The following is a 17,394-nucleotide window of genomic DNA, read 5'->3' as shown; positions in this document are numbered from 1 at the left end:
GAACATGTTTACATGTTTACCTGTGAACATGTTTACATGTTTACCTGTGAACATGTTTACCTGTTTACCTGTGAACATGTTTACAGGTAAACATGTTTACAGGTTTACCTGTAAACATGTTTACCTGTGAACATGTTTACATGTTTACCTGTGAACATGTTTACCTGTTTACCTGTGAACATGTTTACCTGTGAACATGTTTACATGTTTACCTGTGAACATGTTTACCTGTTTACCTGTGAACATGTTTACCTGTTTACCTGTGAACATGTTTACCTGTGAACATGTTTACCTGTGAACATGTTTACCTGTTTACCTGTGAACATGTTTACCTGTTTACCTGTGAACATGTTTACATGTTGAAGCGTGAACGGACCCCGCCCCGGGGAAAGCGGGACAGGCGTGCTCACCTAACACGGTGGTCTCACTCCATCGGCTGTCCCTCCTGCGAGGACATACGTTCCTCCTGGAGGTGTCAGAACAATACCTCCGGCCTTCTATCTCACCCCGTAGCTGAATCGTTAGGATTTCAGATTAATCGTCTTCATGAGAATCTTGTCCGGCTACGCCCTCGGCGTTCTCGTTAGGATGCAACCCTAGCACCCAGTATGGAGAGTTATGTAGAACGTCTGTACTTTACTGTCGCCTGTTGTGAACATTCTCACCATTTATGACTAATTCTGCCAAGTCTTCACCCAGAGAACTCAGCTTAAGCTCCTCTGGTAGAGTCGGTGGTCACCTCTGTATCACACGGATGAGGGACAGGGAAGAGGGTCAAAATGTTCTAAAAACAGTCTCTAGTTTAGGTCCAGTTACTTACAAATGGTAAGGCTGTAGTTTTATTAAAGCTATTCACACAAAAATCACAATCAACAATTTCAATGCAATGAAACAGTCACTGTGGTCCTAAAAAATAAATGTGAACTGTATCCCTTTAAACCGGGGTCTCTAACTTCTTGTGAAGAAATGTTTCCCGTCTCTAGAGATGTGAAAAAGAGAGTTTACTCTCAGTTTTCCTACCTCTTTTATGCTCCTCTGAGGCTGTACCTCCTCTAATCACATGCGTCACAATACAGGAAACATCTTGGAGCAGAGTCAGCAACAGAATACAACTGGTTGTAACTAGTTTGGTCCAGATTTGAACCAAAGCACTACACGAGGCTCAAGTGACCTTGTTACTTTAAAGTGTCTAGGCAGGCTAAATGTTTCTATTACTTCTATCATGAAATAAAAACAGTTTATGTTAAATCACATATAATATGAAATAAAAGAGTTTATGTTAAATCACATCTAATATGAAATAAAACAGTTTATATATTGTGACAGTTATAAAAAGTGAACAAAATATATTTTGTGATGATTTTACTTTTATGCTTTCACACGATCTCTTAACAATGTTTACCTGTTTACCTGTGAACCTGTGAACCTGTTTACCTGTGAACCTGTTTACCTGTGAACCTGTTTACATGTTTACCTGTGAACCTGTTTACCTGTGAACATGTTTACATGTTTACCTGTGAACCTGTTTGAATCCTCTTTGTCTCTCTGTCTCTCTTCCAGGATGAAAACATGATCAGTTTCATCAAAGGAGGCATAAAGATCCGAACAAGCTACCAAATCTACAAGTGAGTGACTGTTTCAAACCATAATTTACTTATTTGATTCATTCATTATTGTGCCTCACAAAACAAACATCTGCTTTGATGTCCACATCAAAAAAATTACCATTAAATTATATATTGAGTTAAATTTTCTAAACATCAGTAATGATTATAACTCACAAATTATTACTCTATTTTCAGAATATAGCCCTTTAAATTATACTTTGTTTACATGCTGCTGCTGCTGCTGCTGCTGTTATGGGGGGGGAAACAACAACACACAAATGTAATTATTTTATGTTTAGTAAACTTAAGGTGGAATTATTATTATTTATTTTTTTTAAAGTCTGGGATTTGTCAATAATAACATTGATTTTGATGCATTGCTACAAACAGCAACGCTCCATCATACAGCAGCAATGCCCCCTAGTGGAAACTGGGAAGATAGCAACATCCAGGGCTCTAGATTGAAAGAATGATGTAATAGAATGTATTTATTTTTTTTTGTGCTGTAATGGACGTGGGATAAAAAAAGTTGGTTTTAATAGGATTCAATGGGGACATTGAATCCTATTGAATCCTACTTTTCCGATTATGACGTCGTGTTCGATGTCGTCCAATAGGGATTGTCAGAATACGCTGAATGTCACTCAGAACCTGGCCAGCCAGTCAGATGCGTTCAGACAGTTTGAGGGCGGAGTCAAGCTGGGCATTGGATCCTTCAACCTGGTGGGTGTTCAAAGAGATGTTCACTGGGTTTGTTTTATTAAACGGAGGAGTTAAACAATGAAAATAATAAAATGTATTTGTTGAGTGTTTTTTTTATTTTTCTCAAAGACACTTAACTCACGTTAAAGTTGACTAAAATGTGTCATTTCTAAGCTTTCGGTTACATTGTGTTGTGTAACATTTTGTAACACTAGTTTATAATTTACTGGTAATTGAGTCAGTTAGTGAGGAATCCTCACATTAACACTTCCTTTTCTGTTGATTGTTTTTTTCTGGCAAAATTAGGTGTATGTCATCGGTGTATTGGTGAATCACAGATATGAATAGACTCACAGATACAATATAGAATGCACATGTTGGCTGATTGAAAGTGTAATGATTTAATAGTTTATTTGATTGTGATTTCATAGTATTTTCTGTTTCTCTTTACAGATGTTGTCTCTCCTCCCTCAGAGGATTTTGAGGTTGTTGGAGTTCATCGGATTCTCAGGAAACAGGGTGAGTACAACCTTTAAAAGTGAACCAAATATTTGTTTGTAGAGTCTATACAAACTTTACAGGCAGCTGTGAAAGTCTCTTGTTTTTGTAAAACATGACAGTCTAAGTGAATAATATGAATAATAATCCTGTATCTGTGTGTCTGCAGGGGTTTGGTTTGTCTCAGCTGAGAGACGGAGCCTCCAGTCACAGTTTGCGGTCGATCCTCTGCGCTCTGACTCTGCTCTTCTACAACACATATGTGTCACTAATACTTGGTAGGAAAACAAACATTTAGCTATTTTTCCATGTATATAGCACACGTCACCTGTACCGCATATCTTGAGCCTTCTTGGTGCAGGTACTCCATCACAAATCTGTGGTCCTCAGGTAGTTTTCATGCCTCTTGTGAAGGACATTATGGTGGAAGATAACAGTGTTGGATTTTGTGCTTTAACAGGAACTGGAGAGGGGAACCTGGTGGAGGCTGAAGCTCTGCTGGAGCCGTACCAACAAAAATACCCCAAAGTAAGCCAAATACACACAAAAGTGTAATCCTGCAGAAACATATGACGGATATGTTTTAATTTCAACTGTAAAAGAAAAACTGATTGTTAGAAACTAAAAGTTCTGCAGTGATTATCTTATGTTATGTTCAAATTCAAATCAATAAACTAAAACCTACATTGTGTGTTTCTTTCAGGGCTCCATCATTCTCTTCTACTCTGCTCGCATCCTCACGCTGAGAGGAAACTTCGAGAAGGTCTGAAACTCACATTCACCTCAACCTTATTAAACATTAACCTTCAAACAAAGTCTGAACCCTCAAAGAGCTCTTTGAAGAAGAGCCTTTTTACAGTCTCCATCCCAAGGGCCTTTACACACCAGAGCCGCTCAGGGTTGATGTACATAACTCACGGTGTGTTTCAGGCCCGGGCGAGGTACGAGGAGTGCATCAGCAGCCAGCAGGAGTGGAAGCAGATCCACCACCTGTGTTACTGGGAGCTGATGTGGAACCACTCCTACCAGCAGGAGTGGCAGCAGGCGTACCAGTACGCTGACCTGCTGTGCAAGGAGAGTCGCTGGTCCAAGGTCAAAAATACACCGTAAAATTGAATTTAGTAAAAGAATAATAACTTTATTTATATATCACCTTTAAAAACAGAGTTTACAAAGTGCTATAATAATATGAATATATGTGATTCAACAGACATTTATTTCAATTTATATATTCCTGATTGCTTCGAATACTTAACTTTTTTACCCTCTCCAGGCAATATATGTGTACCAGAAGGCGGCCATCCTCAGTATGATGTCAGAGGAGGAGGTGAAGAAGACGGGGGAGGACATCATGGAGCTCTTCAGGTCAGTCTGCCTCATTAAAACATTAATAATTAATCCACACGGTATCATCTGATCTCTGAGGGAAATGCATTGTGGAGTAGAAATGGAAATAAAGTGGGAACATTATTTCCAATCCTTTGTTCTTAACTGGACTGTTTGAGGGTTAAGATTCTAGTTTTAGGTAACGGGGGGGGGGGGGGGGGGGGGGGGGGGGTGTATAGTGTTGTTGAGGGTCCTATCAGGTGTAGAAGTACAATAGAAAGTGCATTTATGTGTGTGTGCAGGCAGGTCGAGGGGCTGAAACAACGTCTGGCGGGGAAGTCGATCCCGACAGAGAAATTCGCCGTGAGGAAGTCAAGACGCTACAAAGCCGCTAACGTCGTCCCCCTGGTCATCCCCGCCCTGGTAAACTCATATATATTACTGCCATAAAAACACAATTATTTTATTCCATTATTTTCAGTCTGGGATGTGGAAGAGAGAGTTCTAAATGATCAGCTACGTCTATCAGAAAGCTTTATTGACATTTTGTCTCTCTCTCTGTAGGAGATGATGTACGTTTGGAACGGTTTCACCATCGTTGGGAAGAGAGCCGACAGCACCGAAGCCCTGCTTGTTAGGATAGAAACGGCTGAGGAACAGCTTCGCAACGATCCCAGTGAGTTCAACGATTCCCTGTTTCGGGTGAAGAACACCCGAAACAGGGGTTCCACAGGGTTCCGCCCTCAGCCCACTTCTCTGCAGTTCATACAGTAGGAAAATGACCAGAATCGTGTCATGCAGGAGTTTTTGTATGCAGATGTATGCAGACGATGCTGTTGTATATTTATCCATTAAAGCTTTTTCTGTTGTCTCAGCACTTTTAATCCAAAGCAGCGTGGTTTCAAAACAAAATGTCTTCAATGTTCACGTCAATATATTTTCTTTTATCTACTGTTGCTCAGTGAACTATGATTCACGTGTCTCCTTCAGGCCCCTCAGAGTTTCATCCAGACGACAGCTGCCTGGTCCAGATGTTGAAGGGACTCTGTCTGAAACACCTGGGCAGGTTATTACAGGCCGAGCTCTGCTTCACGCAGGTCCTGTCCAGGTAACATGCAGACAGACAGGTTCAGGTCCATCAGGTCTATCAGGTCTGTCTTTATCTAAGATAAATCTTCCTCTCTGTGTGTTTCAGTGAGAGTCGTATCAGATACGATCACTACTTGATTCCCTTCACTCTCTATGAGTTGGGTCTGCTGTACAAACAACAAGGAGACTTCACCAAGGCCACCACAAGCATCGAAAACGCCAAGTAAGTTCACTATACGTATAAAATGTACCTCATAATATACATATACAGTATACATCTATATGTTTACTTTCACACGTCTTTTTACTTCTCTTTGTGTACTTTCATATAGGTTGATTAACCTCTGTGTATCTTTATATACCTTTATACATCTCTAGTGTGTTTCTTTCATCAGGACGAACTACAAGGACTACTCCATGGAGAGCAGACTGCACTTCAGGATCCACGCTGCCCTCAACAGCCTCAAAGGATCCCCGGTTGGCACCCCATAATACTCAGAAACACACCTCGGACCAGTGGTCGTGAATCTGAAGTGTGTCCACCAGGACTCTCGTATTCTCCATTGCTTGCTACCTTATATTATATTTTTATGTGTCCTTATTTATTATTATTATTATTATTATTTTTTTAAATTGTGTGGACAGATGAGATTATTTAAGCTTCCCGTCAATACTAAGATTTGATTGGTAGTGAAATGAATCAACTCACGACAAAAGTTATCAATGGCTCCTTTTATTATGAGTAAGGAGACAAGGACACACTTTTAGGGCTCGTTCACTCAGACGCTTTGTCTTTGGCTTGAGTGCTGCGACAAAGCTGCACTTTTTGATTTAAAAGCACTAATTAAATAAAGGTTTCAACTTTTAAACCACAAGGAGAAACCAGGAGACAACCTCCAGTTCTGAGAAGTGAAGCTTTAAAGCTGCATTCTCTCTAGTGTCCAGCAGGGGGCGACTCCTCTGGTTGTATAGAAGTCTAGTCTAAAATTACTCTACTTCTCTCTTGATTTATTCCCTCAGTAAACATTGTAAACATGAGTTTATGGTCTCAATCTCTAGTTTACAGTCTTCTTCAATACAGCATGATGTTCATTTAGTCCATTATGCTCCATTTAGAGTCAAACAGACCATAAAGAGGGGATGATTTAGGGGCGGGGCTACACACTGATTGACAGGTCTCTACCAGAGACGTATACGACGTCTCTACGTCACTCCTCAGTCCAGATGTGGTCACTTCCTGTTCACTGGTTGCAGAAAAAACAAGATGGCGACGACCAAATCAGCTGTTGCAGTTTGCTTCATCCCGTCTGTCTGAACGGGCCTTTAAATCAAATCCTGACTGTTCCTCAAAGCTACCAAACAGATCCTGGCCTTAAACTGCTCATCACTTTGTATGAAGTTACTTCTTTGCACATTTTTTTTGGGATGGAATCATAAATACTAACGGAGTGCGTTGGTGTGAACTCACAGTAGATATTAATGCTTTATATTTTCTTTACTTTGCCTCGTTTGATTTTCCTGCACACAAACGTGCACTCACAATCGAAGCCTTCTCACCAACCGTGGCTTACACACACACACACACACACACACACACACAGCTTACACATACTGGGCAATACGCACACTAACCAGAAAAACAGACACACACACAAGCGGCTGTAAACGCACACATTTAGCAGCAATATGAAATAACGTTGTGCTGTTAGTCAAGTTTCTGTCAGTCGGTGTGTGTGTCCGTGTTTTTAACTGTAGTTTCACTTTTAGTTCTCAGAAATGGAATATAATATTAATATTTCTTTAGTGTGTAAACTACCTGAAGATAAGAATCGTTGTGTTTTTGTTACCGTTAAATCAAGTTTTCTCGTTGCCCGTCGTAGTTCTCCCACATGTTCGAACACTCGGGATGAGTTTCAGTTGGTTGCAATCTGCAGCTCCACCACTAGATGGTGCCAGATTCTACATACTGCTCCTTTAAGTGTCAAACGAAACGCTAATCATCCAAAGTCAGCGCTGTCATTTCGGCTCGTTATCGGTCAACAGTGCGAATTTGCGGAAATTTTACCTAAATTGAACTCGTCTTGAAAAAATGACTGCAGATTTTATCCTTTCGTACAATTTTTCTGCAAAATGAAACTACTTTGTATGCTACTTTTTAACTTTGAGATAAATCAAAGAATGCAGCTTCAAAATGAAACAAGGATGAGATTAATGTTCTTTTTCAAGGTAGATTGATTGTTTCTGCTTTTGTTATATTAGTTGTATTCTGTTATATAACGTAAATTCATCAACATACATGAAGAGCAGTTAATTAAGTATTTATTCATCTACCTATTCTGTACCTATTTCCCGACCTGTTCTCATTTAGCTTTGAGTTGTTTAATACTATTTCAAATTATTTGTACAATATATTAACACAATGATTATTTTATATATCTATATCACTTAAAGGTACACTGGTTTTATTCCAGGTGGATTTTGGGCTTGGATGGATGAAAAAAACAGCTTTCCTCCAATATTACATTTTATTATTTTAAGTTTTATTATTCAGTCCCGAACAACAAATAAATTGCATAGTTGCAACTGGAATAACAGAGTGGTAACAATAATGAATGTATCGACCTAAAGACCAAATTATACGTGTCTCGCTGTACGTGTCTTTTGTTTTTCCTCGTGTATTTTTGTGCCTTTTAATCGTGTGATTTTTGTTTTATGTGCTTGTGTGATCAGAAACTTGCGAACAACTTTATTCGCCAAAGTGCAGTAAATATTCAGGAGTAGACAACAGTTTGACTGAAAAGACCAGAGTCGTCTATATGAAAGAGTTGTGGCAATAAACGTGGTTAACGCTAGAAAACTGCTGGTAGCTAATGTTGCTAATAAAACAAAGTGAACTCAGTGAATATTATAGATAAAGCAACAATTGTTAATGTCATAATGTGATGTTTAAGCATTGCACCGCTAGCTTATGCTACAGTATTAGCATGGTGCCTGTTAGGCTAATATATTGTGCCTACAGGTGTGTAAAATATTATTCTTAGAAATAAGGGTTCCAAACAGGAGGGCTGAGGTTCTATCCAGAACTATTTGCTTCTGAAGATGCCTTTTCAAAAGAAAGAGTTTTTTTAAAGGGATTCTTTGTGATATTAAGACTTCCACTAAGAACCCTTTGAACTAAAATGGTTGTCGGTAGAACCTCCTGGGTGGGTATAAGGTGAAACTTCTGGTATATAAAGTCTTCTTAGTAGAACCCCCTGGGTGCACCATAAGAAGGTGCAAAATGTTCTGGATAAAACCCCCAGGGAGGGGTTTTGGGGGGAACCCTTTGACCATTTGAAGGGTCCTCTGTAGAACCTCTCATTCCTGGGGAAAACCTTTCACAGATGGCTCTAGGTATAACCCTTAACGTTGGGTTCTAGGTAGAACCCTCTGAAAGGGTTCCTGGTGCAACCTTTATAAAAGTTTCTACCAGGAACCAAAAAGAGATTCTCCAATGAGGACAAGCTGAAGAACCCTCTGTGGTTCTAGTTAGCGCCTGTATTTCTAAGAGTGTATGCTAATTTTTCTGAAGAACAAATATATTTTAACAATATTTATTACAGTTCTAAAGGTACTTCCAGAATCCTTGAAGACTTAAAATACATTTTCCAAACATATTGATATGTGTCATTAATGTCATATGAAGAATCTAAATCCTGGATGTCTGAACATCTTTCATTGTCACAACCTCGCTCTACAGAAGGCTTTGGTTCAGTTTGTCATGTCAGCGCTTCTTTGTGTCTCTGTGTGTTTAAACTGTAATTGTTAATCAGGTTTTCTATATGATGCATGTTATATATTATATTTAATGTTTTTTCTTTCTAGTATAAGGACATTACTGTATGTGCTTTACGGCAGGAAGCGTTTTGACCAAATATGCGGTTATAGATGATGATCCACGTGGTGCAATAAAATGAAAATGGAAGACTAATTGTTTATTTCGGTTTATGTCTCTTTGTGTGTCTTTACACTTTATTATACACACCACAGGTGAATAGGGTTTTGAAATTTAAACAAATAGATATCACCATGAAACTTCCTCAGCTGACTACTTACATCAAGACAATTATTTTATATATTACAAGATTTCTGAAATATTAAGTTTAAATATGCAAATGAGGCATTACCTTATTAGATATCTGCTCATTTGCATACATTTCCAGAACATCAATTTGAACTTTGAATGAAGTCTGCTGTCTGCAATGTGTAGATCTAATAATGTACAGTTAATAAAATATTTAATATAATTCCATGATCAAAAAACGCGGTTTGTACCTGCTTCATTACGAAGTTGCTTTGCATTATTGCTACTGTTATTAATGTTGGTTAATCTGAATAAAAAGAATAAACAAACAACATCAACACACACACACACACACACACAGTCTGTACCTCGTATTGATTCATCTCATTGATCATGTGTGAGGGTTGGGTTGTGTTTGTGGTTGTGTGTACATGCAGGAAAACCCTGACTGCCTCACATAAAGTACACAATGATTTTGAAACTTTTTCTTTTTCTATTGATACAGTGTTGAACATTAACTTATTTGTACCTCCATCCATTTATTCTGTCCCGGCATGCACAGTGCACTTCCCAGGAGACATTTTGACTTGTCATAGCAGGAAAAGCACAGGTGTTATTAATAAAGTTATTGACGTCTCTGCGCCATTAAACAACCATGTCCACATAAACCATGACAGTGTGACAGTGAGCACATGTGTATTAGCAGGACGTGTCAAAATGTCTCCTGTGAAGAAGATTCATCAGACCTGCTTTTTGTCTAGCCTATAGAATGAAACAAACACAGCCAGGTCAGGTTCAGACCACGACCTTCTGTACTGAGTCACCATGCCACCCACATATTTAACTTTATGTGGTTACTGGAATGTTTTTTTTTCCCACATGCACAATAACAACCCCTCCCCCGAATCTTTAGTAACTCTTATATCCCAGTGAAGTACTTGATTAGTCAGCCAAATCAATCTGGAGTCCGTGTCTTTGGGTCCACATTGACAAGCCGAGCTAATGATTGATTGATTGAGTCCATCATCAGTGGACAGAAGAGATATCCGACTGTCAGTCACATTGCTCCCTAACCGACAGAAAAACTGTTTCTCCTTCTGTATCTGCTGCCGTTTCTTCACTGTCACATATATGTTATTATCTATTCATTTATTCTTTTTTCCATTTTTGAGCACAGGAAGAAAAAGAGGGAAATAATTTAGTAAGAAACTGAACTGTGGAGGAAACCAGACTACTAATGTTTGTCAAGATGAAATCAGCTGGAGTTTCTGTTTTCTTGGTGTTTCTCATGATCAGTCGCTCTGAAATGGTGAGTTGAGAAATGCTGACTTGCTTTTTAAGTGTTTGAAAATATTCGATCACCTTCTCTTTCTGTATTTGTGCAACTTTTACTTGTTTTTATGACTTGCATTATGAAGGACATCCAACCATGTATTTCTGTTTTATGTTAGTAAGTGCAGGGTAAAGGTGGTGTGTAGAATAGTGTTGCATTGCATGGTTGTATTTGAGATATATATGATGATGTATTATGTATAGCTGTAGCTACGATGGAGTATATTTAGTTTAACAGAGCGCTGACTACCACATCGCATTTAGGTAAACTGTGTTGTAGAAGTATTATGAAAATGGTAGTAATTTAATAGCTTACAGTAAGTTGTGCTCAAGTCATGTCACTTTGGTCAAAGACAAGTTGACCAAAATACTTGAACGAAAGATAAAACAACTGCTGCATTCAACAAGCAACAAGTATTTGTCCTTTCACTGAGATATAAATATGTGTATCATCTGCATAACACTTCAGCTAGATGATGAGCATAACCATATCCTGTTCTAAGTTGTTTTCTGTTGCTCTTGCAGAGTGGCAAATTATCAAATGATGAGGATCCAACACCCATGGAGAAGGTGACACATGTCCAAGAGAAACAACAAACAACAACAACCCCACCCACAACCCCTGTGGTTACCAGCCCGGCCCCCACAACCCCTGAAGCACCCGAGGAAGACGAGTTTCTGGGTCCATCTGAGTGTCTGAAAAAGAAGTACGTGTTTTTTTTGATTGCCTGGGCTTCTTCCTTTAGTTGTTGAATTTTCTTTTTTGTTCGTTCCTATGGTCTGTTATGTTTGTATTTTTCTTTTTGCATTCATGCATTCTTTTTGATTGAGTCATAATGTCTGGTACCAGGCTAGTTTATCAGTCGTAAGCTACTGACCCTCAACCTTTAGGTCGCAGAAACACTGAGCCAACCACTACGGTTATTTCGTGATTTGAGCTCCGAGTGCAACTTGCAAGGTCCTTCACAAAGGAAGGGAAGCAAAGCGAATGTGACATTAAGGAAAAAATACAACGACAAATTGAGTATTCAAATTTCTTAGCTCCCTGTAATAGAATAATGTGGGATGAATCTGTGTTTGTGGTTAATGTAATCTATCTTTCAAAAAATGTATCAGGTTTACTCGTGGATCTTGTGACTTGGTGTTTTGTCGTCCATGGGAGCGTTGCATCGATGGACATTGCTCCTGTAAACCACCGTACTTGTGTCCCGCTGAGGGAGTGCATTCGGTTTGTGGGCTGGACAATAAAAACTACCGCTCCTACTGCCAGGTAACTCATGTGTAAGGATAGATATCGACAGGTGGTCTGGACTTGGAACTGGCTATAGAAACACAAATCAAGAGTTTGCTGTACATACATATATATATATATATATATATATATATATATATATATATATATATATATATATATATATATATATATATATATATATATATATGGTTTTACAGTTTTGTCAAACATCAGAACCATGTGAAACGATGGTAATCTGTTTTCCAGGTGATGGCTTTGTCATGTTACAAGCAGAGACCCGCCATGTCCCACTTTGGGGGGAATTGCGAAGGTTCGCTCTCACAGATACATTCAGTGCCTTGTAGTATCTTCAGCATCACTGTGATAGCCCTACTTATAGTTCATGTTTTCTTAACCACAGAGGGTCAGCCGAAGTTCACGAGTACAATAGACCCAGACACAGGAGTGGTCAAGATCTTCATTCCGGACCCTGTGAGCCCTGAAGGTGGGACAGAGTTACTGGTCTGCAGGAAGATTTGGAACATGGCGGCTGCCAACGTGGCCTGCAAGAACGACGGGAATCCACTGTGAGAGGACATATGGTTATATAATGCAAACTGTGGGGATAGAAACATTTACATCAACTGCTAGCCTAACGTAGCTCCATCAAATGAGAAATATTTGTTCCATGCACTAATTTTGACAGTGATGTTCCTACAGTGGTGCAGTAACTGCTGATTCCAGACTTTACTCTTCCCTGACAACCGCCGGGGACAACAAGAAGTTCCCAAAACAATGTGTTAGCGTCCGCTGCCAGGGTTACGAGACTTCCCTAGCTGAGTGTGAAATCTACGACAAGACCAGTGTTGGCAACAGGAAGGTCGCTACGGCAACCTGTCACAAGGCATCACTAGCACCGGACGGTCAGTTTTATTTTTGAACTGATTCTTTTCTATTCTATTGTGGCCTTGTGTTTAACAAAGATCCACATTAACTACACACTGCTAGAGGACTCATGTGGAACAATTCCTCTAACAGCAAGTTTACAGTGTCATTGTATGACACGGTTGTAGTCCTAATTTGCTACACAGGAAAGAAAACAACAACAACAAACGGTTGGGGGGGGGGGGGGGGGGGGAATGAAGGAGTCTCACAGCCAGAGGAAAGAAGCTGCTTTTAAGTCTGTTGATACGGCAGCTGATACTTCTATATCTCTTTATCTACATATATATTCCTTTGACCTTTTATCCAGGGACAAACACGGTCTTTGACAAAATTCAAACAAAATGAACTGTGAGGCATCACAAAGACAATGAGTGAAACTCATAGATCCGCCCATAGACTGAAGGTGTAACCGGCAGAACACCATAAACCAACGTCCACTATAGAGAGAAGGGATTTTAACCATCTGAAAACTCATATCTCATATTCATGACTATTTTATTACCTTCATACAAACCCTGTAAAGAAAGAAGTCACATATTACATGTTTTATAAAGAAACAAAGGTTGAATATCCTGAAAAGTTAACTATTTGTGATTTGAGAAAGTGTCTCTTATATTTTCCAGTATTGTGACTTCTTGTCTTTTCAGAGTGTGGCTTCAGATGTGCCAACACAAAGTGTGTCCCTCTGAACCTTACTTGCGATGGAGTCGACGACTGTGGCGACCTTAGCGACGAGATGTGCTGCAAAAGTAAAAGAAGAAGAGCACGCACGTTTAAATGGGTTTTGGTGACCCCCCTGTATTGTCTGTTCATGATGTGGATTCTGTTGATGGGTCACAGAATGCAGGAACGGAGGGTTCCGCTGCAGGACGGGTGTGTGCGTGCATCCAGAGGCGCTCCGCGACGAACAGATCGACTGTCTGGACGGCGAGGACGAATTAACGAAACACCCAATCAACAGTGAGATACGCATTCTAAAATCAGTAAACGTGATGTACTGCTATTCAATTTTAAACCAACACCCAACAGTCCTGATGGTTATTTTAGGCTCCACTTCCTGTCAAATAGAGAACCCAGTTAATGTTGTCTGACGTTACCACCGTCTGTTCTGAGTGTTTGTAGTTATTGTTCTATGTTCTTTATCCTCCACAGAACCAGAAGTGGAGCACAAACTAAAACACTTGGGTAAAGTATACCTGTGACTGAGGTAGAGGGCTTTGAATCTTCTTCGGAATCTAGTGTTGTTGTTAGTAGTTGTGACGATAATGATCATTTCTTTTTTATTTTTTTCAGAGTACAGCTCTCCCAAAAACGGTATGTAGCCTTAACATTGACCTTCATGCTGCGTTCACACCAAAAGCAGAGCGAATCTTTCGCATTGCATTTCTCGCGGAAGTTTGATCGCGGGATCATTTAAGATAAGATAATCCTCTATTAGTCCCGCTATTAGTTTATTTGTGTTTATTTGCGTCTCTCGCACTAGATGCGCTGGAGAGGAGCTCAAAGCTGGCAAATTTCATGTATTCACGATTTTGTGTCCATTCGCTCCCATTAGTATCTTTGCATTTACTTTGTATGTAATTTCGTTGCGCGAAAAAATTAGCTTTGTATCGTATTTTCAGAAATGGTTACATTTGAAGTATGTGGGGATCCCTTTAAGGGAGCAAACCCCGACAACCAGGTTCCAACATCTGGCCTGAAACCAGTAGAGCGGGGGCTGCTGTAACAGCAGATTAACAAACACGGTTTTGGAATATTTTCATTGCTTGAATGGTTCGGGTCTCCAGTCAAACCTCAGGTCACCAGGTCACCTTACCACTAGTCAGGTTTCGGCCCACATGCCTCCAAGACAAAGTCATCATGAGCTCATCAGAGCTGGATGTGAATTTATTAACAACTCAATGCACGTGTGTCCAGAAACGAGGGACGACAGAATACATTTGGAGGCCAAGTTATACTGCGGGATTCCCAACGCGACCACGGTGGACGACGTGGAGGTGGAGCAGCGAGCGTTGGGCGGCCGCTTCAAGAGAGTGGTGGGAGGCGTCCCAGCAAACCCGGTCAGTCAGGGACGCACCTGTCTGTCCGTCCATTTTTACAGTCACTTGAAGTGTTTTCAGCTTTCATAAGACAGCCAGTGGTTCTCTTTAAAGATTCTGTTCTTTCACTTTGGTTAAAGTACAACATTTCAAGCCCAAGCTCAAGCATTTTGATGTTTTGTTACTACCTTGGTACTAGTTTTAAACCCTTAAGATCATGTTGGCGATTGTAGGATTTTCCAGCAGCCCCTTTGCTTCCAATCGTGATTGACATACAACAAAATGTTCATTTAGTTTCAAATGAAAACGTTGTCCCTGTTCTGCAGACTCAGATCCAGTGGCAGATTGCTCTGGTGGAGAACAAGAAGATCGATTGTGGAGGCGCTTATATCGGAGGATGCTGGGTAATCACGGCTGCTCACTGCGTCAGGTAGGACCAGTGTTTATGATGATGCAGTAGTATCAGTATGAAATATGAGCAGTGGTGGAATGTATATTTACAAACTACTCTACTACAGGTAAATATTGTACTTTTTACTGTACTACATCACAGAGTACATTTATCGTCACAAAGCTAGTGTTGGTGTGTTTTGTAGTAGTTGTATCTAAGGAAGTTGTAATGGCTTTAAAAATCACAGAAGTACTAAAAGTTCTAGTAGTGTCAGTTGTAGTAGTACTCTCTCTCTTCTTCAGGCCCAGCCCCTCTGCGTTCAGGGTGAAGTTTTCTCTCTGGAGGAAGTTTGAAGCTCAGGACACAACTGACATTGTTCCTGTTGAAGACATTCGCATCCACCCAAAGTATTTATCCATCCGAACGATCATAACGCATGCCTGTGATCATTAACGGCAATTGAATGGTAATAACGTGGGTGTATTTATACACCTGCAGGTACAATGCCAACACCTATGAGAACGACATCGCTCTGGTGAAGCTGAAGAAGCTTCCGTTTAAGGACAAATGTTTGGTGGACAACCCGGCCGTCAGCGCCGTCTGTGTCCCCTGGTCCTCCCAACTCTTTCAACCCAACCACACCTGCAGCATCTCTGGGTGGGGACGAACCGCAAGTGTGTTCCTCCACCGACCGGAAACTTTAGAAGTGTCAGGTTGTACGTTAGCTTGAACGGTGGAAGCTTTAAAGAGTCAGCGTTTGAATATCGATGACTTTGTTCACAGCTGGCAGAGCGGCTCAGGTGTTGCTGTGGGCCAACGTGTCCCTCATCGCCGACTGTCAGAGATTCTACAATGATCGCTTCAAACCCGGCATGATGTGCGCTGGCGACCTGGACGGCAGCGTGGACTCCTGTCAGGGCGACAGCGGAGGTCCGCTGGTCTGCGAGGACGAACTGGGAGTTTCCTACCTGTGGGGCGTCGTCAGCTGGGGAGAGAGGTGTGGTCAGCCAGGATTCCCTGGAGTTTATACACAGGTAAAAATGTATACAATGTATTTACACAGCAACTATATACTACCATACTTTTTCATCATCAACATTAGTTTAAAAAAATGCAATCAAAACTTAAATATTTGTAGCAGGAGGCAACTTCCAGTTCTTTAGTGACGTCAAAGCTTCACATGTTAAAGCTGCATTCTCTCTAGTGTCCAGCAGGGGGCGACTCCTCTGGTTGTATAGAAGTCTAGTCTAAAATGACTCTACTTCTCTCTTGATTTATTCCCTCAGTAAACATTGTAAACATGAGTTTATGGTCTCAATCTCTAGTTTACAGTCTTCTTCAATACAGCATGATGTTCATTTAGTCCATTATGCTCCATTTAGAGTCAAACAGACCATAAAGAGGGGATGATTTAGGGGCGGGGCTACACAGTGATTGACAGGTTGTAATCCAAGATGGCGACGGCCAAACCACCGAACTCGAGGCTTTAAAGCTGAAGTCCACAAACCAATGACTGACGTTGTGACGACTGCGTCCACTTCTTATATACAGTCTGTGATTTGTACTGAATATTACAAATAGTTGCAGTACAATTTATTACATTGTGCTTTTATATTCTGTGTTTTACCGACAAATATAACTTTACTTAACTTAACTAACTATAATCGTTATGCTGATGACTTCCTCTTCTCTCTGACAGGTGGCTCATTACTTTGAGTGGATACGACTTCATACAGGGTGGCCTGCCGTCACCAAGTTCAACTCTTGACGAGGCAAACACACTCTTGCAGAACACTGAATTGAGAGAAAAGCTGTCACATACCTTCAATAGCCTATTACGAGTTCACTGATTTATTACAAATCGTATTGTGTTACGTAGTGTACGGTGTTGTACTATATACAGTGTTTGCTGGAGCATTGTACTGATATTAGGCCACTAAATTGTAATAACCTGCCCAGGGACTGCAGAGGAAAACTAGCTCTGGAGCCAACTCTAGCACATTTACATTGAGGTGGAAACTGAAGTGTTCATTAATGTGCACCGTCTCTAGTAAATAAAATAAAAGATATCAACAAAATCAATTTAAATACCACTTTTTCCAATAGAATGAGTTTTCCTGTTTCTATGGCTCACAAATACTGACATACATACATATATATACATACAT

The 17,394-nt window shown here is 40.3% G+C and overlaps 2 protein-coding genes across 2 annotated transcripts in view; both read left to right on the top strand.

Moving 5' to 3' along the window:
• Nucleotides 1-9,192, top strand: part of LOC137874410 (tetratricopeptide repeat protein 39B) — a 20,190-nt gene extending 10,998 nt beyond the window's left edge. The window contains exons 7-19 of the mRNA XM_068713078.1: nucleotides 1,561-1,625; nucleotides 2,225-2,330; nucleotides 2,763-2,828; nucleotides 2,977-3,085; nucleotides 3,268-3,335; nucleotides 3,511-3,570; nucleotides 3,738-3,899; nucleotides 4,081-4,172; nucleotides 4,436-4,556; nucleotides 4,698-4,809; nucleotides 5,124-5,241; nucleotides 5,329-5,445; nucleotides 5,618-9,192. Of these exons, the coding sequence (XP_068569179.1) occupies nucleotides 1,561-1,625; nucleotides 2,225-2,330; nucleotides 2,763-2,828; nucleotides 2,977-3,085; nucleotides 3,268-3,335; nucleotides 3,511-3,570; nucleotides 3,738-3,899; nucleotides 4,081-4,172; nucleotides 4,436-4,556; nucleotides 4,698-4,809; nucleotides 5,124-5,241; nucleotides 5,329-5,445; nucleotides 5,618-5,714 (1,293 nt within the window). The 3' untranslated portion in view covers nucleotides 5,715-9,192. The remainder of the gene's footprint in view (nucleotides 1-1,560; nucleotides 1,626-2,224; nucleotides 2,331-2,762; nucleotides 2,829-2,976; nucleotides 3,086-3,267; nucleotides 3,336-3,510; nucleotides 3,571-3,737; nucleotides 3,900-4,080; nucleotides 4,173-4,435; nucleotides 4,557-4,697; nucleotides 4,810-5,123; nucleotides 5,242-5,328; nucleotides 5,446-5,617) is intronic.
• Nucleotides 9,193-10,279: 1,087 nt separating this feature from the next.
• Nucleotides 10,280-17,308, top strand: cfi (complement factor I). Its single transcript, XM_068713075.1, has 16 exons — nucleotides 10,280-10,594; nucleotides 11,143-11,324; nucleotides 11,734-11,887; nucleotides 12,119-12,182; nucleotides 12,273-12,438; nucleotides 12,572-12,774; nucleotides 13,444-13,545; nucleotides 13,637-13,756; nucleotides 13,949-13,981; nucleotides 14,090-14,110; nucleotides 14,714-14,856; nucleotides 15,162-15,265; nucleotides 15,529-15,633; nucleotides 15,725-15,900; nucleotides 16,010-16,260; nucleotides 16,926-17,308. Exons 1-16 carry the CDS (start codon nucleotides 10,523-10,525, stop codon nucleotides 16,992-16,994), a joined length of 1,965 nt encoding a protein of 654 aa, XP_068569176.1. The 5' UTR covers nucleotides 10,280-10,522; the 3' UTR covers nucleotides 16,995-17,308.
• The last annotated feature ends 86 nt before the right edge of the window (nucleotides 17,309-17,394 follow it).

The sequence above is a fragment of the Cebidichthys violaceus genome, unplaced genomic scaffold (assembly GCF_023349555.1).
Source record: "Cebidichthys violaceus isolate CVI_PGR_0920_01 unplaced genomic scaffold, fCebVio1.0.p SCAF_19, whole genome shotgun sequence".
Taxonomy (NCBI): domain Eukaryota; kingdom Metazoa; phylum Chordata; class Actinopteri; order Perciformes; family Stichaeidae; genus Cebidichthys; species Cebidichthys violaceus.
This window is presented reverse-complemented; position numbering and strand designations above follow the sequence as displayed.

What these genes read in the sequence shown, in the direction of transcription:
- cfi (XM_068713075.1), top strand. Translation starts at nt 10,523, where the DNA reads ATGTTTGTCAAGATGAAATCAGCTGGAGTTTCTGTTTTCTTGGTGTTT. An exon ending in GAGGCGTCCCAGCAAACCCG is followed by an intron (nt 14,857 to 15,161) that starts GTCAGTCAGGGA and finishes CCTGTTCTGCAG; the next exon opens with ACTCAGATCCAGTGGCAGAT. An exon ending in GACATTCGCATCCACCCAAA is followed by an intron (nt 15,634 to 15,724) that starts GTATTTATCCAT and finishes ATACACCTGCAG; the next exon opens with GTACAATGCCAACACCTATG.